The sequence below is a fragment of the Phalacrocorax aristotelis genome, chromosome 1 (genome assembly GCF_949628215.1).
Source record: "Phalacrocorax aristotelis chromosome 1, bGulAri2.1, whole genome shotgun sequence".
NCBI classification, from domain to species: Eukaryota; Metazoa; Chordata; class Aves; order Suliformes; family Phalacrocoracidae; genus Phalacrocorax; species Phalacrocorax aristotelis.
The window spans coordinates 83,499,752-83,527,307 of record NC_134276.1 but is presented as its reverse complement, the minus strand read 5'-3'; the positions used below and the strand labels follow the sequence as shown (position 1 = coordinate 83,527,307).

Below are 27,556 nucleotides of genomic sequence, written 5' to 3'. Positions count from 1 at the left end.
CATCCTATTAAATCCACTTGGAGCTAGGGTGACAAGAATTGCACGATGCAAGAAGCACGTGTACTGCAGGTTTGAAACAGCATTTTTTTTTTAGTTTTTCAATTCTTTCCTATTTTGCTTATTTTTCTGAATACTGACCCTTTAAAAAAACCAAAAAAACTAAGAAGTAATTGTTAGACACTGTGAAATTAATAGCAAATTACAATTTTCCAATCATGACCAAACATTAATCCCCTCCCCCTCAAACTGATCAGGAATATTTGATAAAGATGTCACAGCACAAAGAACAAACAAAAGCAAATCTGGACCTTTCGGACTGGTGAACTCAATTTAAGAGAAGCCAGGCAAAGCAGTCTGCTGCTGCACACGTTAACTACAATAGCTAAATGAAAAGATGGGAATACAGAGTGAGGGTTATTAACACCAGGAAATTACAATTAATATTGCAAAGCAGTTAGACATAATAGCAACTTTGGAATTAAACTCTGTATACTTTTGCTCAGCCTGGAGAAGAGAAGGCTACAGGGAGACCTTATTGCAGCCTTTCAGTACTTAAAGGGGGACTACAGGAAGGATGGGGGCAATCTCTTTAGCAAGGCCTATTGTGACAGGACAAGGATGGTTTTAAACTAAAGGAGAGTAGATTTGACTGGATATAAGGAAAAATATTTTCACAGTGAGGGTGGTGAACCACTGGCACAGGTTGCCCAGAGAGGTGGTAGGTGCCCCACTCCTAGAAACATTCAAGGTCAGGTTGGACGGGGCTCTAAGCAACCTGATCTAGTTGAAGATGTCCCTGCTCACTGCAGGGGGGTTAGACTAGATGACCTCTAAAGGTCCCTTCCAACCCAAACCATTTTATGGTTCTATATCCTAAAGGTACACCTGTAGTGAATAATATGGCATAGTCTTCTCTTTAAAGCTACCTGAACTAAGTGCAGTGTGTTCAGCCTCCCTCAGTGCACTTCTCCAGTACTTGTTTCCATGAAGAAGCAGTACTCCAAGCAGCTAGCATATTTTGTATCTGACTTCTCCTGCCTCTTAGCAAACATGAGTGAAAGACTACCACTGCTAAACCTTTCCCTTCCTATAGCGCAAGAGGAACATTAAGTAAAACCCCAATACCACACCACATCAACAACCATGACTTACCATCCGAAATTTTCTTGTTACTGAGATCCCTTTCCAATTTGGAAACAGGAGTAGAAGAAAGGCGTCTTGAAGAAGATGCTCCTCTGTGTGGTGGTGTTAAGGGATTTTTAAAGACATCAACCTGCCCAGTTCTTTTGATATATTTTTCACCTCTTGGACTGCCCAGGGGGGAATGCCGGGAGCTGGGATTATCTTCTAGGAGCTCCTGCTGCGTAGTCAAGGGGGCTCTACTAATAGCACACTGTAGAAGTAAAGGGGACTGCATCTTTCTTGGTGCTTTGCTTGCAGCCGCACCCTGCATGACTCTGTGTTGGTAGTTCCTGTAGGCTTCTTCCAGATACTCTGCCTCTTTTTCTAGTTCTTTTATTCTAGCCCGGGTTTGTGCCATACACTCCAGGTCAGAATCCGGAGAAGCACTGCGTGGCTGTAACTGCTGATGATAGCCAGCTCTTGGCACAGCATTTGCCTTCATCACACTGGTCATAACCTCATTCTTCAGGAAGGCGCTATCCACATAAATGTCATGAGGTACAATTCTGTCACCAGTGAAGTCAAGGACAGAGCGATCGACAAGTGAAGGCTTTGGATTCCGGTACACTTCATTTTCCAGAGCTAAATGATGGCAAGAGAAAGTGAGTGACAGTGAAGAGAGAGGCAGACCCATAACGGAACAGAAACAGTAAAATATAACATCTAAATTCCAATTTGATCAAAATTATTTTAACATGAAATTGGCTTGAATTTTTGGAATTTAAAGGGGTTGATTTATATGTATTTTTAATGTCACTGCATAGCTGCAAATTATCACTTGTATTGTTTTTTTAATAATATAATCCTTCCATGTAAAACTACCTGAAGTATGCATTCTACAATATCATTTCTTAAATTATGTTTAAATAAATTAAAAAAAAAAACATCACCACTTTGGACACGTTATAGCCAAACATGCTGTTCAAGGGTGAGGGACACAGGGCATGCCTCAATTCTTAACAGTTTCCTTCTATTGAGGTCAAAAAGAATTTTGGAGAAAACCAACATAGTGTATAGATAATGTTGGTTGGGTTTCTTTTTTTTAAAAAAAAAAAAAAATTCTCAAAAATTGTCAGTTAAATGCAACATTTTGGGGCTGTCTGCTCCCTGGCTTGCACTTGGATGCTTCATCATGCCCAAAAGACCAACATACAGGGCTGTACCTTTCTCAGCAAAATAACCACCTTGTTTTTATTCTACATAAATGATTCTTCAATGACATCCTTAACTCTGATGAAAAATAAAAGTCCATGCAGCACTTTCAGTAATTTAATTAAAATATATATTTACTATTTTGACACTAATAAATTTCCTGTTCCAAATGGTACCGATACTTGTACCATATATGACGATGTACATATTGGTCTAGTGAATAATATAAAGCATTGCATTGACCAAACTATGGTGCAACACACGCTACATGTAATGAATAACCATTGCAGTATTCAATCCCAGAACTTTATTTATCATACCTGATCTTCGCAATTTAACAGATAGGCATCTTTAGAACTACATTCCTTCAGCAGACTGAATTTCTTTATACAAGTGCCCATCTCTAATGCCCATACAAGGTGCATATGTTATTAGCCTTGATAACAACTGTTTAAAAGTTAGATTTAATTTGCGAGCTACGCAATACAATTTCAAATTGATTATTCTTATGGTGAACATTCAAGAATCAAAATATATTAAAACACAACTTGCCTCGTGGAGAACGATGATTATGTTACCAAACATTAACGTCTTCATACTGAGAAAAAACAGACAATAAAAACATGCAAGTATTCTGGGAGGAATGTTTTCCCTTTCTCCTGTATATTTGTTTTCTGAAAGGAAGGGTAGTTGTAGCAAGTCTGCTTTTTAAATTGGGCTTTTAAGTAGATTTTTATTTTAAACCTGAAACCTACTTACTGGTGGCATATTATTTCTATGCAGCTGCAGCTTTTTCAAGTTTCTGGAAATCGCTACACTGGTTAGGTAAATGAACATCACAAAAGACTGCTCTGGTGTAAGATACAAACCTGCCTGCGTTTGTCTCACTTGCAGTTTCAGTTCTTCAACCTGCACATTTAACTTCCTGACAGTAGCTTCGGAGTCCAACAGTTGGGTCTTTAACTGGGCACAACGCTCAACCTGTAAGAGGGTGAGAGAAGAACAAAACCCAGCATAATTCAAACAAAAAGAAGAATCTCAGATGGTTGAATACTTGTTTCTAAATGTTTTTCAGGCCCAGTCAAACCATACACGCATACACTTTCCTACTGAAAGTCAGTGTTGACAACTTACTGACTTGGAAAGATTTACTCTGGTTACATTGGGGGTTTTTTGATGTTGTTTTTCAGTGGTGTTTTGTTTTGTCTTCTTTAGAGCTGTTACATAAAAACAGGCATAAAACAAACAATCCCCATAGCTACACCTAAACAGCCTGCACACGTACATAGACAAAAGTGAACAAGATGATAGGAAGAAGAAAGGATTCAAATTATTTAGAAAGAATAGTTTACCTCACTTTGTAGCTGCTTTTCCAAAATCTGCCTATGACTTTCAAATTCATCCAGTGCCAGCTTCCTAGAATGTTCCACTCTCCTCAGCTCCACTTGGCAGGCCAGGTGCTCCGCCGAGGGCTGGGACAGCTCTACCCAGAAAAAGAAATACTAGCTACTCAGCCATGGAGTAATGAGGGTGCACGTTTCTACATAATACCCCTTCAAAATGTAAAGCTGATTCGTTTTTAGGAACATAACAAGGCTTTGTTTGAATAAAGGACTTAGGAATTTTTTTCTTCCTTTTACAAAAGGACCGAAATTTTTGTTGCGGTAGTCGTTTAAGAACTAGACCCAGACTGTCCTATTCTGGAAGAAAACTACATATCCCTACCTTATGTAACTGGGTGTACATCTCTACTCTCCCATAACGTCAAATGCACATTAAAAATAATTGGCATTTTATACCTATAGTCAGGCAAGCACTTAAAAATAATAATTGAATGTTCTTTTACCATTATTAACCATACTAATGCTATGGTTAGAGCTATGGCACTGTTTTTTTCAAAGGGTGAAAGGGATATTCTTCGTATTATTATAGCTACCACTTACTTCAAGATTTTTACTATACAGACATATTAAAGAAAATATGCTGTCAAGGACTTTCATTTTACACAAACATTAGCTGAGGTTTAATGCAAACTACTAGCAAACATAATACAAGGAATGTATTTTAATGACTATTTCTAAATGAATACTTGTAGGGAAACATAAACAAGAAAATTACTAAATCATTCACACTGACTGTCTCGAAGATGCTGGTTCTCACTGCGAGTCTCATCCAACTGTTGCCTAAGTAGTTTATTCTGCACTTGGAGCTCCAATTTCTCCTCCTTTAGCAAAGGATAGTCTGATACCTCTTTCAGTTTTTCTGTCAACAACTGATTCTGTTTATTTACCAACAGAACCTGGGCTTTCACTGACTCCAAATCCAGCTGCAGATAAAGAACAGTTTAGAAGCTTATGAACTGCTGTACTACTTCACAATTGTTTTTATTTCACATTTCTTTTAAATGTACCTCAAAAGCACTAATTAGAATACAGCTTCTTTAAATTCATGTGTACAATTACCTCAAGCTCTTTTGTGCGTGATATAGCTTGCTTGAGTTCCTCCTTTTTTGAATTAACAGCAATGGATTCTTCACGCAAAAGCATGGCTTTCTCTGCAAGGAGGATTGCAAATGCTGAATTAAAATTAGTAGAGTATTACAGTAAAAAACTGTATCTGCAAAAAACCATTTAAGCTGCTAAGCCCAACATTCAATTTAATCAAAGCATAAAAATGACTGAATGTCATACATGCTCCCTTCAAAATTAAGTAAATCACATTGTGTGTGTATATATACACATGCACACATGTACTCCTTCAGAATTAAGTAAATCAAATTCATATGCATGTGATATATCACTTCTTTCACATGTCCCTAACTTAAAGTCTAAATATGTTATCTGGCCCAGCTCTGCTCCTCAAGCTCCAACTAAACATCTTGTGCACAATAAGTGTAGAAGCTGGCAACCATTCAAGGGTACGGCATCAGACTGTAGCAGAGTTCAGTTAGGGAATGAAAAAGCTAGTGGGGCTTCAGAAGGAGACAGGAAAATGGAAAAGCAAAATGCTTTGCAGCCTCTGTACGAAGCAGCAGCTCACAGTTCCCACTGCATTCTGAACAGTGAGGAGTTGCTGACCTGTCACAGGATCCTGTGACATGTTTCCAAAATCGATTTTGATGGCTTTTCTGTCACTTATAACACTGTTACTGAACACCATGACTGTTTAGTAACAAGTGTTTTGATACCTGTTAGTAAAAGTTCTAGAGATAAACAGCTGTTTCATTAATCTCAGAGAGACTGTTACCTTTATTTTTTTTCTCATCTTCAGTAACTTTATTGGTTCTGGCTATGTATTCTTCTTTTAATTCAAGCTGATATCTAGAAGTAAAAAGAATTATGTATTCCCAAATATGTGTATGTGCACATGCATGTGCATTTGTGTAAATTCCATTCTTTCCCAGACTAAACTATAATCACACAATTATTTATTAACAAAACTGGTTATTTCAGAGCAACTGAAACAGTTGGGAAAGTCCCTGCCAATCACCTCGTTCAATCACCTGCTCAGAAAGCAAGACTACAGCCAACTCTAGATCAGGTCAGATGTGGCTGCTCTTAGCCAGCTCTTGAAAGCCTCAAAGGGTATATAAATTCCATCACCTCCCCGGACGACCTGTGCCAATGCTGCACTACCCTCCCAGTAACAATTTTTTTTTTCCCCATGTCCAAGCTGAACCTCCTGAACCACAGTTTACAGCCCCTACCATATGACCTCAGAGGTCATGTCTGACAGTCCCGTAACTATCTTGACAGACCTTTACTACGCCATGCTGCTACTAATGTCACTCATCACGCTCTTTGCCTTATTTGCCAGAGCATGCTGCTGGCTCGTGGTCAACTTGGCATTCGCTGTAACTCCCACATCCTCTTCAGAAATGCAGCTACGTGGTCAATTCCTTTCCCCCATTATGCTACTTTGGATATTCTGCCCCAAGCACAGAGCTTTGCAGTTCTCCTTGTTAAAATACCTAAGATTTATGCTGACACAACCCCCAAGCTTATCAAAGCCTGTTTGAACTGAAACTCTGCCATTTGTTGTAGAAGCCATCCCCCTTAATTAAGCCTCATGTTCAAAGTTTTTGAGGATGCCCTGTGTCAACATCCAGACCACAGATGAAGGTGTTGGACAGTATGGGTCCCAGTACTGGCGCCATGGGTTCTCTGCCTGTCATCAGCCACCAGCTAGACGCTGAGCACTGCCCAGGTACACCACTATTCACAGCCCAGCAGTCATCCAACTTTACCATTCAATTTTACTGGAATCTAAAGGAGCTAAGCAAGCTCACCATTTTGCATGACGGGGACAGAAATTATAAATGTTTTCAGGTATTGCCATATCCATCCTCCTGCATTTTTGCAAATGGTCCAGACCACTTGGATCCTTCTCCCAATTATGGCATTTAATGTTTACCATAGATATAAAAAAGGATTCCTTTTCTAACAAGCATCATTATTTCTATACAAGAAATAGTACCTCTTTACTACTTTTCGTCAAGAATTTGGGACAAAAAGGACATGGATTTTATTTTCTCTGAGCATTTGCAGCATGTCTAAAATATTCTGTATGTTGATAAAATAAGCTAAGCAGCAGTTCATCATTAAAATGATTTGCTTCTCCTCATGAACCAGAAGCACTTTACAAGCATTACTTGTAACTAGCTGTTATGGACTAGGTAAAGGAAGATACCAAACTGGGCCAATTAGCTGCATTTCACTGTTCTCTGAAAAAAACTTCAAATCTACTCAGTTTCAGCTGAGGCATCGTTCTTATCAAAACCTACTCTTCACATCTTTCCTCTGTAATTTAAATAAAGACACACTAACACAGATAATACTTATTGTTCACTGGCTTGCAATAAAAAGCAATGATACTTCAGCCATTTGGTTTAAGTGCCTAACTGGAAGATCGGTTCATGGCATCAGGTAATCCTTCAAGTGATCAAAGCACTCCAAGAAATTACACCAGCAAAGTTAGGATATATCCACTGCAACACCTCAAAAGCAGTCACAGATGACATCTTTCTCTTTCAAAGAGCATTTCTAAGCAAACACTTTGAAACCGCGTTCAAGCAGATAGTAAAGAGAGGGTGATCTATAATAGAGAATCCCTCTCCTAAAATAGGGAGGGGTTAAGGCAAGAGCCAATCTATCTGTACAATGGGCTAGTGTGCCTCTCACCCTTTTCCCAAGAAACCTATAACACCTCTTTAATGTTAATTTCCCTTTCATGCCTTTCCTGTGTTTGTGAAATGGTCAGTTCTTTTAATTGTGGTCAAAGGAAGTCACTAACACTGCTTCACATCCTATTCTCTAAACACAAAACTAACATTACCTCTCTTTCCCAGGTAACAACACAGAATTAAAACTACAACAATAATATAACCTATAATCAAAAGAGAATTATCTTGTATAGCAGACTTTTTCTGAACCTGGCAGAATATTTCATCTCACTAGCAAAGAGCTAAGCAATAATGTAGTGAATTCAAGCCAATTAAGATAAAAACATGACTGCACATTTTCAAAGTCCTTGCTTTGTCACTTTTCAAAGGAAATCCTATAGAATTTATTATTCTCTTTTCATAGGAGGTAGTATGTGTCCTGTTAGAGACAAAAGAAAAATTTACTTTAAGAGTTCCGTCTTAAGCTTTTGGTCATACGTCTCCTCTATGTTCTTCACAGCAACCTCCCGACGTCGAAGCGCATCATCAATAGCTTTATTTTTCTCTTCCTGAAGTTTCTGAGTGCTGAAATATCCATAAATATACAGACAATGACCAGTTATAAAGCCAAAACTTTATGATTTGGGGTTTTTTAAAAATAACAGTTAGAGACATCAAAAGGTAATGTGCTTGCTTGGAACACTGCGGCAATTTAAAATTATGATCAGAATCTGTCACTGTAATTCATTAAGAACAAGGAGATGTGACACAAACTGAACTGTCCTATTTAAAACCCAGCACCAATCAATTGTGCAGCTATCCCGGGTTAACCCTAGCTCAGCTTCCCACACCAGAAAGCCTTCAGAGGAGATAGCGCTGAGCATGCTACTCTATCAGCACCCTCTGCTGGCTTGTTGAATAAAGAAGCCGACGTGGTTTTGTTAGCGGGATACCTTATTCTGCTATAAAAAGCAGATGTCAAAGTAATGACGTTTAGTAGTATTGAGAACCGCCAAAAATGCTCAGTTATTTTTTTTAATTTAACGAAAGAAAACTGATATTACTAAGGGCAAGTTAAAAACAAAACAAACCAAAGAGGACTAAAGAAGCAAAGTATCATATACATGCCTTGTGAGTGTCAGGATTACATACTGTGTTCTTTGGTTTGTTTTTTGTTTTTTTTTTTCTTTTTAATTTAAGCACTTCAAAGCACACATCTGATTCCTTGCTTCCAAAGTGATGCTGCACTGCTTTAGTTGGATGAGCAGCAATGTAAAAAACCCAAAACTTCTTTTTGTATGGAGCATCCCTGCTAATAGAGACAGTACACAATACTGCTCAAAATGCAAAACACAACTTCTGGGATACATAACCTATTTCAACATCATAGAAGCAGTGACAGCCTGAAACTGCTTTCCAGAAAAAAATACAACATCATCATATAGCATTGGATAAGCCCTTCAACAACTTACGCTTCAAATGCCTCAATTCTTTGCTTCAGGTCCACCTCTCTGGTCCTTATGACTTCAATATCTTTCAGTAGACTTTGTCTCTGAGCATATACTTCCTTTGCTTCTATCTGAATCACAAAATATTTATCTCTAGTTTTACTTCACACTTTATACAATATCTACTATTTAACACATTTAAACTTTAAAGGATCTTCTTCAGTAATTGGCCTTACTCCATATAAATATTATTTATATAGCCATAATTTGAAATAATATCCAGAAATTTTTTCTTTATTCCTCTTCTCCTTTTACTCTGAGTAAAAATGTTTTAGATGGTTACCTGCAAACACTTTCCTTTTAAGAAATGCCGCTGACTAAGAATTAGGTAAAAAGAAAAATTGCTTTAAAAAAATTACAGAACACATTCAAACATCGGATTTTTTTTTTTTAGGAAACAATAGTTTTGTATGTTCTTCATAAAGACAAAATTGAAACAACATACGCCAAAAGCCCCTGATAAAACATGATTTAAAACTGAAACTGAGTCAACCAGCAGTCTCAGTTTTTCAGTTTAACTTACAGAAATCAAATTGTAAAAGGAGTACTCCAAGTGAGGAACATACTGATACCCACAGTCACACATGTTCTTGTGAATAAAAAATAGTTTTTCTTGTTCTCCAGCACACAAGGCATTATTTCTCTCCAAATAAATAAGTGCCTAAGAAGAAATAAGTTATTATTTTGCCCTGTGGGTGCTCATATCAAGTTTGCAAATCATGTGCACTTGATGGTGCTGGAAGACTTTGTTGCTGTTCCCGGTGCAAAAAAATAGAGCAGTTTGTCAAGCTGTATTTCCTGGGCATAAAGTTATCTTAGTAAAGCATTATATGACCTTATACCTTTAATGCAAATATACTTCAACTCAGTAGAGCTGCTAGTTTCTGTTAAGAGTCCCCAGGTAAATGAAGCCTATACTTTTCAGTGAGCGCAGAAGCTGACAAGAGCAACCAAATATCCATTCATAATGCGGACAGATATGCTGATCTGATCATCCTTTTAATTACTGAATTAATTTCTTGCCCACAGAAGAAAATTGATAGCATAAAATAGATGGTTTTCTTGTAAGCTTCTAAGGACATAACCATGAAAGATTTCATAGAGTAGTGATAAAATGTTTCGTTTTAAGATGGGAAGGAGGTTGATCGTAGAGATCTGGATGGTTGCTTTGTTAACCAACATCATGTGGTCTCAGGGAGGGGAAAAAAACACAATCAAAACAAAAAAGCCCCCCAAAAAATCCACCACCACAACAAAAAAACCCACCACACCAGAGCAGAACGGTGGTTAGCATCTGTGGGTGGCTGAATTATTTGGATAGGAAGGTCTACCGCAGACAGCAGGGTGGTGGCTAGGTGAACAGGCATAGAACGGCAAGCAAACTAGTCTTCCAAAAACTGAAAAGTAGTAGAGATCACGAAAAGCAATATAGAACTATTTACAAACTACTGTGTGCTACAGTAACTATTACTAGTCTGGCAGAACACCAGGAGTAAACAGCGCAAAGGAGTAATCCATCAACAAAAAAAAGTGATCAAAGAAACAAAGCAAGATGTTGGCTTATAGTAAAGACAGTGGCTATTAATAGTATTCAACATATAAAGACATACAGAAATGGCATATCTGTACCACACAGACTATATATTCCACTTAGTTTAGAGTCCTTCTTAGTTATACTATAAATTCTTTCAGTTGCTAAAAAAGCTATGTTCTGGAAACAGAAAAGTGAAGAGTCATATAAACTTTCTGTTAAAAAAATCTCAGTGATCTGAATTCAGCAAAGTTATTAAAACAGATTAAAAAGTATTCATTACATTTAAATCCTTCAGTCCTAGCTTACAGAGCAGTTCCTTTTCCAGCCAGCTCTACTTAGATATTTACCCATACTTATTCTTGTGGTTGCTAAATGTGTTCCCCTATTCACAAAAACACAAGTAAATTCAAAGTCTTCAATAATAAGCCAAGTGAGACCTGAACATAAACCTCCTGAAGATAAAAGAGCAGTTTAATCAGCTCACTGAATCATTCTGTACTAGATTAAGGAAAAAATACTTGGAACTTTACCTCTTGTTGTTTTTGAAGCCTCTCAATAGCATTCTTTTCACGAGAAATCAAGGCTTCGGACTTTGCTTGATGCATCCTCTCTAACTCATGACGTAGCTCAGAGATTTCTTTCTGGGTCTGCACTTTCTCCTCCATTTTAATCTTCGCTATTTCAACTTCTTTAAAATGTTCCAGCTTTTACATAAAGGAGGAAGAGACGGTTAAATAGGGCCATCTTCAAATCAACAAAGACAATCCCTCCTCAGACAATTCTAAATTTCACTTAGAAATTCCTGTTAGGAAATATATGATAGTTCAATTAAATTAAATTAGTATGTTAAATATATTTTAGCAGCACACAGTATTTGCAAGTCTCACATAGTTTTCATGCATTTAGCTGGCATCCCAAAGCAGATCTTATACAAAACTAATAGCTTTAGACAAGTGCAAAACAGAGTCCTACAAAATAAAACACTGCAGGAGTGATAGTCTGCTTGCAATTAAGGAATGGCCAGACTCCTGAATTCCACCTCTGACACTGTCTGTATTCTTGCCTCTTTCCCAAAGAATCACTTTTGACCGGTGATGCAAGAAATGGCAGAAGCAGACCTGTCCTCACTCACTCAAGAACAAGAGAAACTCGTCTGGACAAAAAAGTGCCAAGTGTAAAAAAAAAAATGCAGAACACGTAACTCCACATAAAGAGGGTTACAGAAACACAAGTCCTGACTCACAGACTTCTTAGTGCAGCCAAAAAAAAGGCAAATGCATTCAAACAGGAAAGTATGCATCTTGCAACTGCACAGAAGAATCGTAGGGAACATGCCTCCATACAATGTGTGAAGTGCAATATATGCAAGAACAAAGAGGGTTATAAAGAATTATAATAAAAATTTGGAAAAAAACGGAAAGCAAGCATACAAGAACAAAATGAGATAAAAAGGAGAAAAAGAATCAAAAGAATGATAGAAAAATTGTTAGACTGGAGAAAACAGAGGTTAAAGAGGGGGGAAGAAGCACAGTAGGAATATGTGATCAAGGAATTCAGGTCTGGAGGCATAAGTTTTGTGAAAAATTGAAGAAATGGTTAGACAGTGCAGCATCACTTGTACATACATTATTTGGATTAGAAATGTCTTACAGTAATTCATGCCACATTGCTAAGGATTCCATGTAAAGTTAATTGAATTTAGAAGTGATTTATATATGGTTAAGATTCCAATCTCCTTTGTCGCAACTGCTTTGCTTGAAATGAGACAAACTTAACAACACACAAATTAACACATTTTACATACTACAAAGACAGTGCCTGTTGGGGAATGAAGACTAAATGAAAAGTGAAGGTAAAACACATGGGCAGTTTTAACTCTCTGTCCTGCTACTTGTCCAGCTGAATAAATATGAATAAATATGACTAAACTGATTTCATCAAACAGTTTATACGCAGATGTCTGCCTTTAAAAGTGTGTCTAAGAAATCAAACTGATTATCAGAACAACATTTTTCTATCCAAATAAACTGTTGATCTTGACAGAAATTTATGGAAAAAACCGCATATTTAAATGAACTGCTGTATATTCTCTCTACTCCATTTTTCAGACATAAGGATTATCGAAGCATTAGGTGGCCAAACAAATCCTAATTTTATTCCCAAAATGAAGGAAAAGTCTCTCAAAGAGCTGTCTTCAATTATAGGAAATAAAAATAAAGCCAGAAATAATTCATAATATTGTCTGTTATGATTTTAGTGTTTCTGTGTAATGTTTTGAAATAGTATGCAAATTCTCTTCAGTATTAAAAATTAAGTCAACTATCTGTCAAGCTACACAGCAGCAATTCACACCTCTCAGTTGCTATGCATTGTAACGAAAGTCAAGCTTCAAAATCTTAACTGAGAAGGAAAATTAATAGTATGACTAAGCACAGTAAAAGTTTTTCCATAAAAAATAATCAGATCAAATAAAATTTGCCGAATTAAGACAATCAAAATATGAAAAAATTCCATTGCAAATTAACATCAGAATAAGGAGCTTAACATTCTGTGCACATTTAACAAAAAAGGCGAATGCTACATCATCAAGTTAACAATTGATATTGGATTAATTTAGTCTTTTGTGTTTGTTGTAACTCACTATTAGATCTTTTCTTTCCATTTACCTTAAGTATTAAAAGTTTGTAACCTGCAAAGTCGAAATTAACAAATGTCTCCCTCAAATTCAATGATCAGAGTTATACCTTTTGACACATTTCTGCTTGAAGCTGCTTCTCTATTTCTTTCCTATATTCATGAAGCTTTACTTCTAAAGATTCGTATTTCTGATGCTGGGGATAAGAGTCTGCAAACTGTTCATCAATCAGCTGAAGCTTCTCAGCTATAAAAAGAGCAAGAGATCCATCATAATTTAAATACAGTCACCACAGTTATCCTACCAAAGTTCCTGTAGGAACCTGTCTCTCTGTAGGATGTTCCTTAGTTTACCTAAGCTTTTTATGTGACAGTGCTTGTCAAAGACAGACCTGTGTGGTACAAAAGCAGAGGCAGCACAGAAGTGCCATTTATTGGCTCTATGCCACACAACATATACCTAGGAGGAGGCACTTAGCTGTTTAGGCACTATTTCTGGTATTACATAGTAATTCATCCTCTTTATCATGGATGGGCAAGATTTTTCTTCTGCATGCAACCTTTGGGTTGTTCGTATTACTAATAGCATGCATGTTATAATTCAAGAACTCCCAATCTATGCCTAACTTTCACCAAAACACTGTCATAGAAAGAGAAGCAAGACATGCATTTACTATTATGTTTTCCTAAACATATTTCAGCACATAACATTTACAGTCCATCTAAGATGTTATAGCTCTTAACTACATGGCTAAGAAAACATCCGAGTGATAAAAAAAAAAATAATAACAGGACTTTTGCCTTTCTTTTAAGAAAGGTTAGAAAAACACAGTACTAGTGATAGGTATGACCTTTACTTATTATTACTTCAGGCTGCATTTGAGTAAGTGATGAACGAATAACATTCATACCCTTTATTAATCCATACCTTTCACCAATATGAAAATACCTGGGGAGACTTGCTTGCAGAGATTGCACTTACCAAGAGATTCTCTGTAAGGAGGCACTGAGGTTGTCTGAGTTTCTGTGTCACGAGTTTCCTTACTTAGATGATGGTCTGTAAGCCCGATTAAAATCTGTGTAAGAAAACCTATCAAGATCCAATATATTAGTTAGCTCTGATTTCATACCAAAACTGAATTCTTGAGCCTGTAATTAATGAAGTCATTCTCACTCCACTAGAAAACCTATTCAATTTATGGAAAGAATGAAGTATTTAAATAAAAACCAATACTAGTGAACTATTAAGATTTTTACTATAAGAATATTCTAGTCCATCACAGCCTGCAAAAGCTGTTCTTTTGCAACTTCTTTCATCCATTTCTTTGTCTCTTTGACTTCCAAGGTCATTTGAGAGAGCAGAGTATTACTACTTTCATTATGACGTCATTAGGCAATAGGGGTTTCTGAAGATCAAGCTACTTTAGCCTAAACAATACAGCTAGGTTTCATCATGCAGACTAAGATTTATTTCTTACATAAATAAATGGAAAGCTAAATAAATCTTTAACTAGTTTTTGAAGTGCATTATGCACGCTAATACAGTCCGTTATAAACACAAACCAAAATCTGAGCTTGCCAAGGTTAGTGTGAAAAGCTTCCAAAGAGCATTATATTTAATACCTGATTACATTTTTTTTCATACTTCTAATGTTCAAGTAATTTATTTTGTAGGTGAATGTTAACACTTGATCCACACCACAAACAGGAGTTGGAAAATCCTGAAATATAATATTCATCATCTTGATGTACTGCAAGTTTCAAAATCTTACTAAATCCATATTATTCCATACCAACATATGCTCAAGACATCTGAATTTCTATTGCTCAGATCTTAATAAAAATGAAGCTGACACAATTACCCTGGTCTGCATCACATATAAATGTCTTGTACCTTTATTTTCCTTCTGAGCTCCCGAAGTCTGTAAGAAATAAAAGACGGTTCAGCCAGTCTGCTTCATCACAACTGTAATTTAAGCTTATTTTCAAAATCAAAATAACTTTACCAATGATCTGTAAAGACTGGATTTTGGATTGATCCTCATTAATTGAAGAAGATCTTGCATAGTCCACAGCTTTGTAGAAAAAAAATACAAGTTAGAAAAGGTTAACTACTTTAAAAACATTTCAAATACGTAATAGGCACTATTTTACAGTTGTAGAACATTTTCCATTTCAGAAAGACCTGTTTATTGCCTTGTAAAACCATTTTCAGAGGCCTGCTGTTCTATTACATTTACTTACCTCCATTACCTAAGACATAAGGCAGCCAGTATGTAGTTCTATGACCAACTGAAGCTGCGAAATGAGTTTTCTTTCCTTCCCACCCCGGATACATGCTCTTGCTACTTCCCGTGACTCTTCTTGATTTGTCATACAAATCAGATAAGCTCATTAAACCAAATGATGACTAACTATTCACCACGTCAAAAAATTGATTTTCAGTTAGAAACAACTTCACCATATCACATACTCATAGAGGAGAAACAAAGAAAGGGCAAGCACTGCCCTTTTCAGCTACAGCTTGTAGTTAGAACAGCTTAAACTCACAATGAGCCACACTTTCAGAGGATTGAATGCCCAAACAAGAGGCTAGCTTTAATCAGGATCAGTTCCCCAAGTCGTCTGCCACACAGCCTCAACAAATGATCATGCCAGACTGCGGTGATGGGTGAAGCAAGTACGAGGTTGAGAGGCTTGTGCTATGCTTTCCCAGAACAGCATCGTTGGCTTATCACCAGTTTAAAGTATTCATGAAAATAAAATTTTTTTATGGAGACGATCAGAAGCTCTGCTTGTATTTGTATTTCACTATCACAAAAGATTTTTTTTTTTTTTTTTTCAATTTTGTTGGAATACAACACACCCCCCAGGAAGCAAAGCTCCTAGATGATGTGAATTACTGAACTTACCTTCTTCTTCTCTAATCCACTTTCTGGAAAGAAAACAGAAAGTGAATACTCATAGCCACATCTCTGTAGATGATCTGCCACCAAACTGTTGGAAGCTGTGATCAAAAGTGAACTGTCATCATTTGGAACAGCCTGTGGCTGAAGCTCTCCACTTAAAATTGGGTGCATTAGTTCATGGATTAGCTGGTTTCGGAGCTGCGTCTGATACAGAAAAGACATTATATTCTCAGTTTACATGTTAGTCAATGGCAGTTCTTATTTTTCAAAAGTATCGGGGACTCTCATTGCACTTGTACGTGTTACATTACAACCTACATAACGAAAATGGGCAGACTAAATTTGGCAAAATTTAGAAGAGTGCTTAGGACACCATGCCTTTCTTCAAAACACTCTAGTGATCTTTGACTTTCCCCTCAAGATGTATCAAGCGTAGGACTGAAAAGAAGTCCTGTTCTCAGTCAAGAACTTACAAAAACTCCACTCTGGTACCCTCAGCTTCATTTTTAGGTCACTGCTTTCCTGTTCTCCTTCTCTCTGACTTAAATAAAGTCTGCTTGATGTGGCCTCAATCTCAGGCATACTTGGAAAAGTCACTAGTCCTCTCTCAGTCTTGCATTAAGCAGCTGCTGATGCAATCGCAAAAGCAGATGGGAAAATAAACAGCAAATTCAATGTCTTTAATATAAATTATTTTTGTAGGGAAGCAAAAGGGTACTAATCAAAAAAGCCTACAGGCACTAATAATAATCAAATTGCATTTTTTATTTTTTGCATTCTGTGAGTTACAATTGAGGAAAAAAGTAACCTAAAATCAGAAAGTCTTCCTCCTGTAAAAAGAAGAAATAATAATTTTCATTATATAATTATACAAGTTGTTCATAGCATACTAAAAGACCACAATAGAAATAATGGCTTAAGCTTTCATCAACAGGCATGCAACATTGACAAAGTTGATTAAAGAAACAGTGTGTCACCAAAAATAGGAGGAAACACTGAATGATTACCAAAGCTTAACAAAGCTAGATCATCAGACTAGCCTGATACCTTAGCATGGCTTTCTACAGAAATTAGACATGGAGAGAAATGAAGACAACTGAAAAAAATGTTTTTCTTATAAATTTCTGAACTTGTCCAGTTTTGACAGAGATGAGGTTGTCTCAGAAACAACCGAGACCAGCAACCTCTTAAATGTCTCATGACAAAAAGCCCAGGTGAAAATGCAAGGCTAAATCCCTGCCCCTACTATGGAGAAGGGAGGCAAAATTCAGTTGTGGTATGTTCACCATTCAGCATACCTGTAGCTCCAGATCCACCTCGCCTCTTACCAGTGGAGGCAGTCACATACGACCACGAGAAAGTTGAGAGTATTCTCATTAGAAGATATTAAGAGCATTTGCAGGGATCCATTAAAAACCCAACTGTACAACTGTATTAATTCTTCAGCTCAGAAAAGCTACAAAATCTTTAATATGATGTATAATCTTTGAGACAAGGAAAAGAGAAGCAGGAAATGGACTTACATGGCATGCTACCTGACAGACTATTTATTAGTTGAGTCAAACAAGACAAAAAAAAGATTCAAGCGCTGCAAGCTTGGTACAGAATCACTAAGGGAAAAACAAGTTGTCCTGAACAGGGAATTCTTATCCATAAGCTTATCAATGATATTTTTAAAATATAGATCTTATTTTTTTAACTGTAATCAATTTGACGTAAAAAGCGGGAGCTAAAAAAATTTGCTGGTGACATAAAGACATGTATAGAAGTATACAAAGATCAAGATGTCATTAAAAAATGCAATCAGATGATGCTTAAAGACTATCAAAACTGAAACTGCCTGAAATACAACATTTTAGCACTTAAGGTCTGATACAAATTTCCACTATAACACCAGTTTCCAAATTAGCATATGGAAAAAACAAGATGTGGATGTGTCAATCAAACAACTAGCACTACAAATGTAATATACCTCAAAAAGGGATATATGCGTCCTTCGACAGACTTCCCCCACAAAAACAGGGAAGAATTAATACCACTCTAAACTTTGTTTGGAAAGCTCACAACAATCACTGTCTACTTCCTTTAAAAAAAGGGGGAAAGACTTCAAAGTGATGCAGAGGACTACTGGGATAACCGGCAATGAGACTACTGCACCTTGACTTGCTTCGCACTGTAGAACAGAATGCTGAAGAAAAGGTGATTGCTGCCTATAAATTCAACAAGAGAAGCAAGAGCTACTTAAACAGAAGGCTACTCTCAGCACAAGGAAAAAGGCCAGAGGAACCATGAATAAATCCAGGCTACAAATCAGAACAAAGTTTCACTTTTGAACACAACCGAATTCTAAGACATTCACCTCAATGAGCAGACAAGGAGACAACCCAAACAGTTTTAAAGCAGAACTGGAATATTTCAAGAAGAGAATTCACAGTGTGTTTACTTGTAACAGGTAAGAAACTGAGTCTGAGACCTAAAAGGACCTTTCCAAACCTGTATTCTCATTTATTCCTCTCTTCCCTGCTTGATTTTTTTCTCAGGCATGTAAATTTTCAGAGACCCGATACAGGCCTTTAACCTTCCTAAGGAAGGCTCTGAGACTAAACCACAATGAAGAAAGCACACTTCTGTTTGGGAAGAACCTCGTTTCTGGCAAATAAAACCTGAATACGAATTAGGCTGTTGCAGAAACAGTACAGCTGTGGGGAGCGGGAAACACATTTATTTGGCATGGCTTCCACCGCTTTTGATGTTAAGTAGCGCGGCGAGTCTCAGGTAGCCCCTGCTGCAACTAACACACACCTTAAGTGTGTCCAGTACACCTCGGTTCTTAAAAGTCTGATAGAGCCTTTTCCGAAGTTCATCTTGGGACAGCGTCTCCCTTTCAACCGAAGCCATCCTGTCCTGCAACACCAGGAAAAAAAAAAAACACGAGAAAAGGACGTTACTGACTCCCGGCTCGATCCCCGCCCCGCGCCGCGCCGCTGCCTCCCCCTCGGGCAGGCCCGGGCCTTGCCGGCTCAGCCTCCCCCTACCCGCAGGGAGGCCGGCAGGACCCGGCAGCCCCGTCCCGCTCCTCGGCCCTCCGGTCGCCGCCCGGGTCAGCGGCGCGGCTCCCGCGGGGAGTAGAGCGGGGCCGGCCGGGCCGGAGGCTGAGGCATAACGGGCGGGCCGGATGTCGGGGCGGGCGGGGAGGAGCGTTTCCGGGCGGCCGGCGGCACCCTTTAGAGAGCCGGCGTCGAAGGGTAGGCCCCGGCCCCGCGGGCAGAGAGACCCCCTTTCCCTCCTTCCCGCCTGCTCCCCGGCCAGCCCCCGCCGCCTCCCACCCTTCCCCGCAGGCGGCGGCGGCGGCGGCCCCGGCCGTGCGCAGGTGAGGCGCCGGGAGCCCCGGCGGGCCTCAGGGCGCGGAGGAGGGAGGGGGGTGTGTGTCCGCGGGGGTGTGTGTCCGCGGGGGTGTGTGTCCGCGGGGGTGTGTGAGTGTCTGAGTGTGTTCGCCCCCGCCCCACCCCGTGGGACTCCGTGGGGCTGTTCCACTGCCCGTTCGCGGGGTCCCCGGGGAGGGCGTCCCTCGGGGGCGGGGTACACCGCGTTACTCCGTGGGGTCGCCGCCGCCCAGGGCAGTGGGAGCGCTTCAGGGGTTCGGTCCTCGGTCTGTTGTAGAGAGAGAGTTTCTAGGTAGCTGTAACTAGATTCACTTACAGGACATGTTCCACTTTCTAAGGATATTTTTCCCGCTCTTTAAGTATAAATATGCACACCTAAGAAAACGTTTCCCTCTCTGTCTAGCCTAGGGTAAATATGAGTAGGAAGCACGCTGGCTGATTTTAAGAGCGTTTTTACGTGGATTAAGGGTTTGGATGTAGACTCATCAGTAAAGCGTCTTTTTTTTTTTTTTTTTTTTTTAAGGAACGCTATATTGAAGAATGTCGGGAAGTTTCTACTTTGTGATAGTCGGTCATCATGATAATCCCATATTTGAAATGGAATTTCTGCCTCCTGGGAAAGTGGAGTCCAAGGTGTGTTTTTCCCCCTCTGATGATTACTCCTATGATGTAATTATGGTGCATTTTATTTGGTAATTTTATAGTGCATTAGAAACATGACCAGCATGTTGTTAAAAGTGTTACTAGTATCCTATTTTCTGTGGTTTTTTACAGAAACTTTGTCATAGGGAGTAGAACTCTGGAGTTCTTGAGCCTCTTACAAATTCTTTGCCAGATCATACTAGTTCATCATAAAACACGGTTTCCTTAAATGTTTGCTGCTGTATGGTGAAGAATATATTGCACTTAGTGTGTAGAGCTTTTACAATACCTGTTCATTATCTAATGCTTTTACTGTTATCCTCTATTTTAAGGCATCTGTATACAGTAATAAGGTAAAGCACGGAACATAAATTTGAAAGCTTTAGTCAGTCCTTCAGTTTTTATGCTATAGAGAAATCTTGGTTTTTAATCATACCAATAATCATGCTTGCTTTTAAGTAAGAAAGGTTTAAAACTTGTATTAATAAATATGCATTTGAGAATGTGAGAAATGTAAGACTACTCAATAAGTAGTGTTTCCGGTAGGACAAGAATAAATCTATCCATTGTGACATTACATCAAAGAAATAATAGTCTTCAGAATAAGCGTGTGGATCTGAGAGTGTGTCCAAAAATGGATGTACATGCTGTCACTGATTTGAACAGCATGATGTCATCTGTGTTTTGAACTAGTGTCGCACAAAAAATCATAAATAAGACTAGTCGGACTGGACTTGATGAGTGTGAGGGAGTGTCAGATAGTGGAAAATCTTATTTTCTACATTCTGCTCATGGAAGTAACTCGGCTTGGGTAAGCTTCTTTGTCTGAGGCTGAAATACTAAATTTTCTCCTAAGAGGGAATCTCAACTTGATGTGCACTGAAGGAGAACTTAGTAGATATTGGTATGTTTTGGCAACTCTTGCTTCTGTTCCTGAGACATGCCACTTAAGAGTGAATTCAGTGCAGATGCACAGCTGCCTGAAGTAAGTGGATTGCATAATGTACATGGTAAATCAGCACAAGCTTTTGTCCCTTAAACTTAACTACTTAGTCTCTTTCTCAGTATGGTTTAACAGAACTTGCAAAGCTGTTAATGCCCTGAGCCAAGCTTGATTTGGGGGAAGAACATAGTGCACTGAGAGGTGTGAGAGTGGCATTGATAGCATCCCTATGTTTTGAGAAACAGTGCAAGACTACTTACGTTTCCAGACTAATAGAAGCTTACAGGATGGTTTAGTCCCAAGTTTCTTCTTGGCAGATGTCCTCCGGTGTTCTACTTAGGGTATGAAGTAAATGGCTCTTTCTCCGTGCAACTCTTGTAGTGTAAGGGCCAAACGCTGTGGTCACTCTGTGAAGGCCATTCATGTTTATTATAGGAAGAGCTGCAATTTATATCTCCAAGCATATATTTAATGACAGTTGCAGGATGCTTTTCTGCACTAGGCTCTTGGGGAAAAAGAAAACCCCCCAAAACAATAAAACATTCCTATGTTTCTAGGCAAATAACCTGAAAAAGCAGTCTCTTTAGGTGATAATGTTATCAGTATATCTGTCATCTGTATTTCTCTGCTTTCCCCATCTGTCCCTCAACTTCTACACATTGTAACCTGTTGTTCAGTTTCTGCCAAATTTGACAGAGACATTGTGGTCAAAAAATTCCTACATTGCTGTAAATGTCACAAAAACAGGAGACTGGAAAGCAGCAAAGACGATTTTTATCAGGGCCTCTCCTGTGGAGTACGTTTGCAGTGGGAGGTTACCCGTTCATAAACAAAAGGATTCACACTTGAATTCATTCCTGAGCTATAAATATAGGCTTTATTGGTTTTGCTGCTGTCAAGACTGACTTTTTGATGAACTTTTTATTATGACCTTTTTTTCTCCCTTGAAACCAAGTATTATGACAACATATACTAGTTTCATATAATTACAGGATGGCACCTACGTGGCAGAAAAGAAGGGTATATATAACCTTACATAACTTGAGCACTAGTTGCTCAGCGGCTTGAGCAAATTATTGTTTGTATTTCTCTCCTTTCACTGAATTACTAATCCTCTGTCTTCTGCAAATACGTTAGGATGATCATCGCCATCTCAACCAGTTCATTGCCCATGCTGCTCTTGACCTGGTGGATGAGAACATGTGGCTTTCTAACAACATGTATCTGAAGACTGTGGACAAGTTTAACGAGTGGTTTGTTTCTGCTTTTGTCACAGCTGGACATATCCTTCCCTCTTCTTTTTCCTTATCTTTATATAGGAAAAAGCCTTTTGCCAGAAAGGGTTAAGTCAGACAAAATGAGTTTGGAACAGATTTCTCTGTTCACCACTACTATTGTTAGAGTCACCAGCCTCAGAATGAACTAATTTGGGAGGCCCAGCAGTTGTTGGAAATTGGGACCGATGGGAAAGATGGATTTTTTCCTTTCAGGGGAGCTAAAATGGCCTAATGAAATGTGGAGCTTGCGTGGAGTTAGAGGAAAGAGGAGTGAGAGGGGAATAATATGAGAGGGTCTGAGCAAGCTTAGGTGATTCTCTGTTCCCATCCCTTTGATAGTGCTGGAGAGGAGAAGCAGGGATAAACATCCTTGGTGTCAATCACACCCATCTCAAAAACGTGGTGTCAAGGCTTGATCTTATGTACAGATAGTCTTAGCAATGTTTGTTGTGAAACGGTTGTTACACATAGGATGTAACATTGAATGTCATTTTAACTGTAGGGATATATGGCAAAGGTGCTGAGAGCATTGTCCACATTCAGAATTATCTAGCTTTAAAAAGTAACCTTGAATAGAGAGGTGATTCTTTGTTCTCAAATAAGGGAATTTCAAAATATAAAGTTAATGTTTCTAAATTTCACTGCTCCAGTTACTAGTTTTAATGCTTCCTCCTGGCATCACTGCTATTTCATGTGCAGCTAAACATTTTAAGCATATGCGGAATCAGATGTAAATGCTTCTCTCAAGGTATGTTCAACGTCTCTCTTCTTTGTAAAAGCTAAATTTTCCTTAATTGCTTTACATATGAGATTTATAATGCTTCATGATGTAAGGCAAGAAGACGGAATTAAGAACTTCTTTAATGATGTATATGACTTGTATATAAAGGTAAGAACCCGCTTCTTATGGTCTCACTGCCGTACTTTTAAGTGCATTCTGCTGTACATGCTCGGGCATGCCTGTATTAGCATGTTTTTGTGGAGGGGCCTGTGTAAGCAGAGAAGCACCCATGTGGTCCACATTAGCCAGAGTTGATTATGTGTGGCATAAAGGCTGTCTCTTCCATGAAACGGAATAGATCTAAGTTGTTATAAACTCTGTTCTTTCAGAATTTATCCTTCATTTTAGTCCAGTGATTTTGGGGCAGTATTATGTCATTAGTGGTGATAATGAAAGCGAAGAGCTGTTCGACACCCAGAACAGTAGCCCGTGTTCTCCGGGCCTGGTGGCACTTCCACTAGAGGGGGCAGATGCCAGCAGTGGCTGGCAGATGCCAGTCGCGGCCTCCTGCCGGCACTCAGATGATGCCGATTTCCAAAACAGCAATTCCAACAGTGTCATGACGTATTTGCTCTGAGGAGCTGGTACTAAGGGACGGCTGCGCGCATGTATGGGGAGAATGCGAGGGCCTGGAAAGCAAGGGACTGTTGAGGAGCTCCATGCTGCTAAGTGGCACTGGACAGGCTGAAAGCTAATAGCAGTTGCCATTTGAAGTAATGCTTTCCAGTGCTGGACATTGTGCTCATTGATGAGTTTTTCTTCTTTCCCCAGTTTGCAATGAATCCATTTTATGAACTCAATTCTCCTATTCGATCCAGTGCCTTTGAAAGGAAAGTACAATTCCTTGGGAAGAAACACCTTTTAAGCTGAATAACTGAATTTCCTGAGTGAGTGCTTTTTCCATACTTCACTGATCATTTGAATTGTAGTTCTTCTGGTTAGTTCTCAGCATGTTTGATATTCATCTTTCTGAAGATTGACAAATTGGATGCTGAAGAAGGTTTTGTGGTTGTTTTTGGTTTGGTGGTTTGTTTTTTTTTTTTTCCTGGTAGGGATAAGAACAGCCAAGCTTCTCTGGTTAAAACGCATACCTTAAGAAGTTTCCTTTTATGTATTCTGAAAACTGAGTTTAAAAATGTCAGGTCTGAACAGGCACAAACTGAGACATGAGGGTGTCAATGCATATGCAGAATGTAACCCACTTATACAGGGTGCGATGAAATCAGGTTGAAACACAAAAGATGTGCAGTCATGGGATTTAATATGAGCAAAAGGGAATTCTTGACTATTTGGCCTAAGTGGTTCATTTTGTTATAAACCTTTCTACTTACAGTCCTTTGCTAGAGAACTTACTCTGCAGACTAATAAGACTAACTTTGCTCTTATGGTATTAAATCAGGTCTATATTAATATTGTAATTCATAATGTATGTATTATAAAGTGCTAAATAAAAAGAAAAGAGGATGTATCAGTGAAGTTTTGTCTTCAGTATTTCAGGAAGTTTTGAGAAAAAAACTTAACATTTTAAAGCTTAAAATTGCAAATTTACCAGATGTTTAATGCAATACATGTTTAGTTGCAGTGTTGCATCAATTAAATTAATTAATAAAGTACACCAGAACAGCTATGTCTGTCCCGACTTTAATTAACACATGGAAAAAACTAAACTAAATTTACATATTTAAACCCGCTTCTTTCCATTACCTCTGCAAGTGCTGAAATTGTCTTTTTGAAAATATATTTAGATTAGGACCTTTAAACCATGACACTCTATTTATTGAGGTTTCAGAAAGGCATTATTTGGCCTGTCCGGCTACTATTCTGTTGTAAAATGCAGTTAGGGACCCCTTTGCAAAACTTACCATCATTCCAGAACAGTAATTTTTAAATGGGTCATTCAGTGTATACGTACCTAATATTTCGGTTGGTTTCACAGTCTTTTAAGTAGTCCGTTTCCTTTTGCAGCAAATCTGGATAAGCGATCTTCTGGGACATTATTTTTAAATGTCTGAAAAGTAATTTCCAGAGGAAGTGGCATTCTGTTCTAGGAAGTGCATTTTGCGTAGTCTGTGTAATTAAAGGGACCACACGTGTATGTGCTTTAAATGTATAATCAGTCGTTATTTCTTTGTAATTTACACTTACTGCTAAACTGTCACAGTAAAATATTCCATGACAAAGAAGAATGCAATATAAAGGTTGCAATATTTACCTTAAATAAAATGTGGACTGATGCAGCATGGGTGCCTGTTGAGTATACTTGAAAGTATTTCGAAGAAAACTAGATGATCACGGTAAGGCTACTTTTATTGGCAGGGTGGCACGTTAAGATGCCTGGAAGTACTTGTCTTTGCAGCATTATTTCATAAAAACTGCATTGTACAGCGTTTTGATAATGCCATGTAACCTTATGTAAATCAGCTGAGGTTCTTGGTTTGGGTGGTTTGGTTGTTTGGGTTTTTTTTGCTTTACACATGAAAACAACAGAAACACACTTGAGGTAAAGCATTCTCATTCATATGGTAAGGAGCCATTAAGTTGGAGCTGTTACGCTGTTTCCTGCCTCCTCCCCCGTTGCACGATTAGCACGAGGGTTGGAAAAACACTAAGTTAAGACTCACTGAGGAAATACCGATGTTAAATAATCATACACGTGGCAGTAAGAAAAGTTTTGGCAAAGATAAAGGACTGGTGTGAAGAGTTTCCACCACTCCTGGGAACTGGGAGGTGTTTGATAACTCTTCTGCCAGCACACAGTAGGAAATTATGCAAAATGAAAGCATTTTACCTCTTGCCTGATCTCTGAAGGCAGTTAGCTAAATGGTGCCTGTTCTTATGCCTCCCCATGCGTATTTCCCTTTTTTTTCTGAATACAGGAATTGTAAATAGGAAATGCAGTCTCATAGGTCCAGCTAGGCATTACAAAAACAGACTGTTACTTGCCACAGGAAAGAGAGAATTATGAGCTAGCTCATTTCATTAATCATTGTAGAGTTTGTGGTGAGGAATGTTTTCTCATGACAGAATTCTGAAGGACCTTGGCTAGGTAGCTGTGATCTCCCTGTGCACAGAGGAACACATGTTTATGCTTTGTTTTGTGACCCTTTACAATAAGCTGAAGGACTGCTATCTGGAAGTGACAGGTGAAAGTTATCTTGTGATAAACTATAGTCACAAATCTGTCTAGGTCTGAAAGATGCAGTTCTAGCATGCTTCAGACAATGAACATTTCCAGCAATATGAAGGTCAATGGACAAGGCAGAGGAGAAACCTTCTTTGCAAGTATTATGTTCACACCTAATCTCAGAGGCTTAGGAGTAAGAATTCAAATGAACTCTGTTGCAGTATGAGAAAGCAGGAGTTGTAACAGGAGCCAGTAGCTGTGTCCTAGCTATGGTTTCTTCTGCCCCTTCCCATTCTACTGTCTGTTCAAATATGCATAGCGTTCCTCAATCCCACCAGTTTGCCAGGACTGTATTTTTGCTCCTCATTTTAAAGGACAGCTGGAACTTTGCATACATATCACACAGTATGGTCTGTCACTACACAGAACTCTCTTGCTAACAGGACCTCCTCATAATTGAGGTACATCAACACTTGAAATGAATCAGGGAATTGAAACATAAGCCACAAGTGCCTACCTTACCCCCATATCAAAAGATAGATACTAAGCTTTCAAAAAGTACAGAAATGCATATTTGCTATTAAGCATTATGAAGATTTTTTTTTGTACCCATCATCTACATCTGCTTTTCACAGGCCTTCTGTTTCTTTCAAGTACTTGACAGTCTCCTTGTGAGACCAAATCCTGACCCCAGCATAACTCCTATACTGTATTATTTACTATAGCATGTAAAGCCACCCTTTCTCTTCACTAGCCAACTTTGTGATTAGTGTACAGCTGCAGTACAGTATCTCCCAGGGCACAAGTACTAGACTTCTGTTGTGTTAAGTTTTGTTTAACTTCATTTAACATACTTCTCAGGTGGAGGCCTGGTAACCATGATGTTACATGGAAAGGGGACAGATGGGAAAACACAGATGGACTCTTGGGCACAAGAAAGACCACCACGGTTCTCATCCTTAATTGTTTCTTTTTAGCAAGCTTATTTGAGTCATATCTATAGTACTCTAGTCAGGGTAGCTTCATCCCGTTTTGTTTCAACCTCACCCTTGCTAAAATGAACGCTAAAGGAAGCTTTTAATAGTAAGGTTTTACAACAATTTCATAGCACTAGCTTAGTAGCCCCCAACACAAGCAATCTTAGTTTTCAAAGCTTTTGCTCTCTCAGCTTAAGATGAAGAGGAATTTAGCTAAGATTTTCTTCACAGATCTTTTCATTCATTGACAAATTACACATAACAGAAGTAGCAGCTCAATCTGTATTTAGCTGGTGGGTGACTGAAGCTTAAAATACAATTTTGTTGCTATATATGCAGGACTGTAAGA

General features: G+C 38.6%; 2 protein-coding genes and 1 long non-coding RNA gene across 10 annotated transcripts in view; 2 read left to right on the top strand and 1 right to left on the bottom strand.

The window, feature by feature from the left end:
* The window catches only part of OFD1 (OFD1 centriole and centriolar satellite protein), a 34,243-nt gene extending 14,995 nt beyond the window's left edge, over positions 1–19,248 (bottom strand). The window contains exons 1-16 of one of the 2 annotated variants that reach the window (XM_075095594.1): positions 19,116–19,248; positions 18,883–18,984; positions 16,084–16,284; positions 15,178–15,246; positions 15,066–15,093; positions 14,154–14,261; positions 13,282–13,418; positions 11,068–11,241; positions 8,968–9,074; positions 7,961–8,080; positions 5,581–5,654; positions 4,797–4,888; positions 4,471–4,660; positions 3,687–3,817; positions 3,204–3,315; positions 1,153–1,764 (exon numbers count right to left, since the gene is read on the bottom strand). In XM_075095594.1, coding sequence (XP_074951695.1) covers positions 1,153–1,764; positions 3,204–3,315; positions 3,687–3,817; positions 4,471–4,660; positions 4,797–4,888; positions 5,581–5,654; positions 7,961–8,080; positions 8,968–9,074; positions 11,068–11,241; positions 13,282–13,418; positions 14,154–14,261; positions 15,066–15,093; positions 15,178–15,246; positions 16,084–16,284; positions 18,883–18,978 — 2,251 coding nt within the window. In that variant the 5' untranslated portion in view covers positions 18,979–18,984; positions 19,116–19,248. Of the gene's footprint in view, positions 1–1,152; positions 1,765–3,203; positions 3,316–3,686; positions 3,818–4,470; positions 4,661–4,796; positions 4,889–5,580; positions 5,655–7,960; positions 8,081–8,967; positions 9,075–11,067; positions 11,242–13,281; positions 13,419–14,153; positions 14,262–15,065; positions 15,094–15,177; positions 15,247–16,083; positions 16,285–18,882; positions 18,985–19,115 lie in introns of those variants that run through there. The other variant, XM_075095600.1, reaches the window with a different exon arrangement.
* Positions 1–27,556, top strand: part of LOC142058512 (uncharacterized) — a 287,316-nt gene that overhangs the window by 214,466 nt on the left and 45,294 nt on the right. The gene's annotated exons all lie outside the window — the stretch shown is intronic.
* On the top strand, positions 19,248–25,346 carry TRAPPC2 (trafficking protein particle complex subunit 2). Of its 7 annotated transcripts, none has more exons than XM_075095832.1 (6): positions 19,248–19,325; positions 19,987–20,096; positions 22,186–22,330; positions 23,129–23,214; positions 23,878–23,993; positions 25,072–25,346. In XM_075095832.1, exons 2-5 carry the CDS (start codon positions 20,004–20,006, stop codon positions 23,974–23,976), a joined length of 423 nt encoding a protein of 140 aa, XP_074951933.1. In that variant the 5' UTR covers positions 19,248–19,325; positions 19,987–20,003; the 3' UTR covers positions 23,977–23,993; positions 25,072–25,346. The 7 variants fall into 7 exon arrangements, with proteins under 7 accessions (XP_074951933.1, XP_074951911.1, XP_074951880.1 ...); XM_075095821.1 differs by having other exon boundaries at positions 19,266–19,450; XM_075095789.1 differs by having other exon boundaries at positions 19,266–19,450; positions 22,186–22,334; positions 23,133–23,214.

Excerpts from the sequence above, each read along its gene's own strand:
- TRAPPC2 (XM_075095832.1), top strand. The coding sequence starts at position 20,004 with ATGTCGGGAAGTTTCTACTTTGTGATAGTCGGTCATCATGATAATCCC. Across the intron at positions 22,331-23,128 it reads TGCTTTTGTCACAGCTGGAC|ATATGAGATTTATAATGCTT; the intron begins ATATCCTTCCCT and ends TAATTGCTTTAC. Across the intron at positions 23,215-23,877 it reads TATATGACTTGTATATAAAG|TTTGCAATGAATCCATTTTA; the intron begins GTAAGAACCCGC and ends TTCTTTCCCCAG.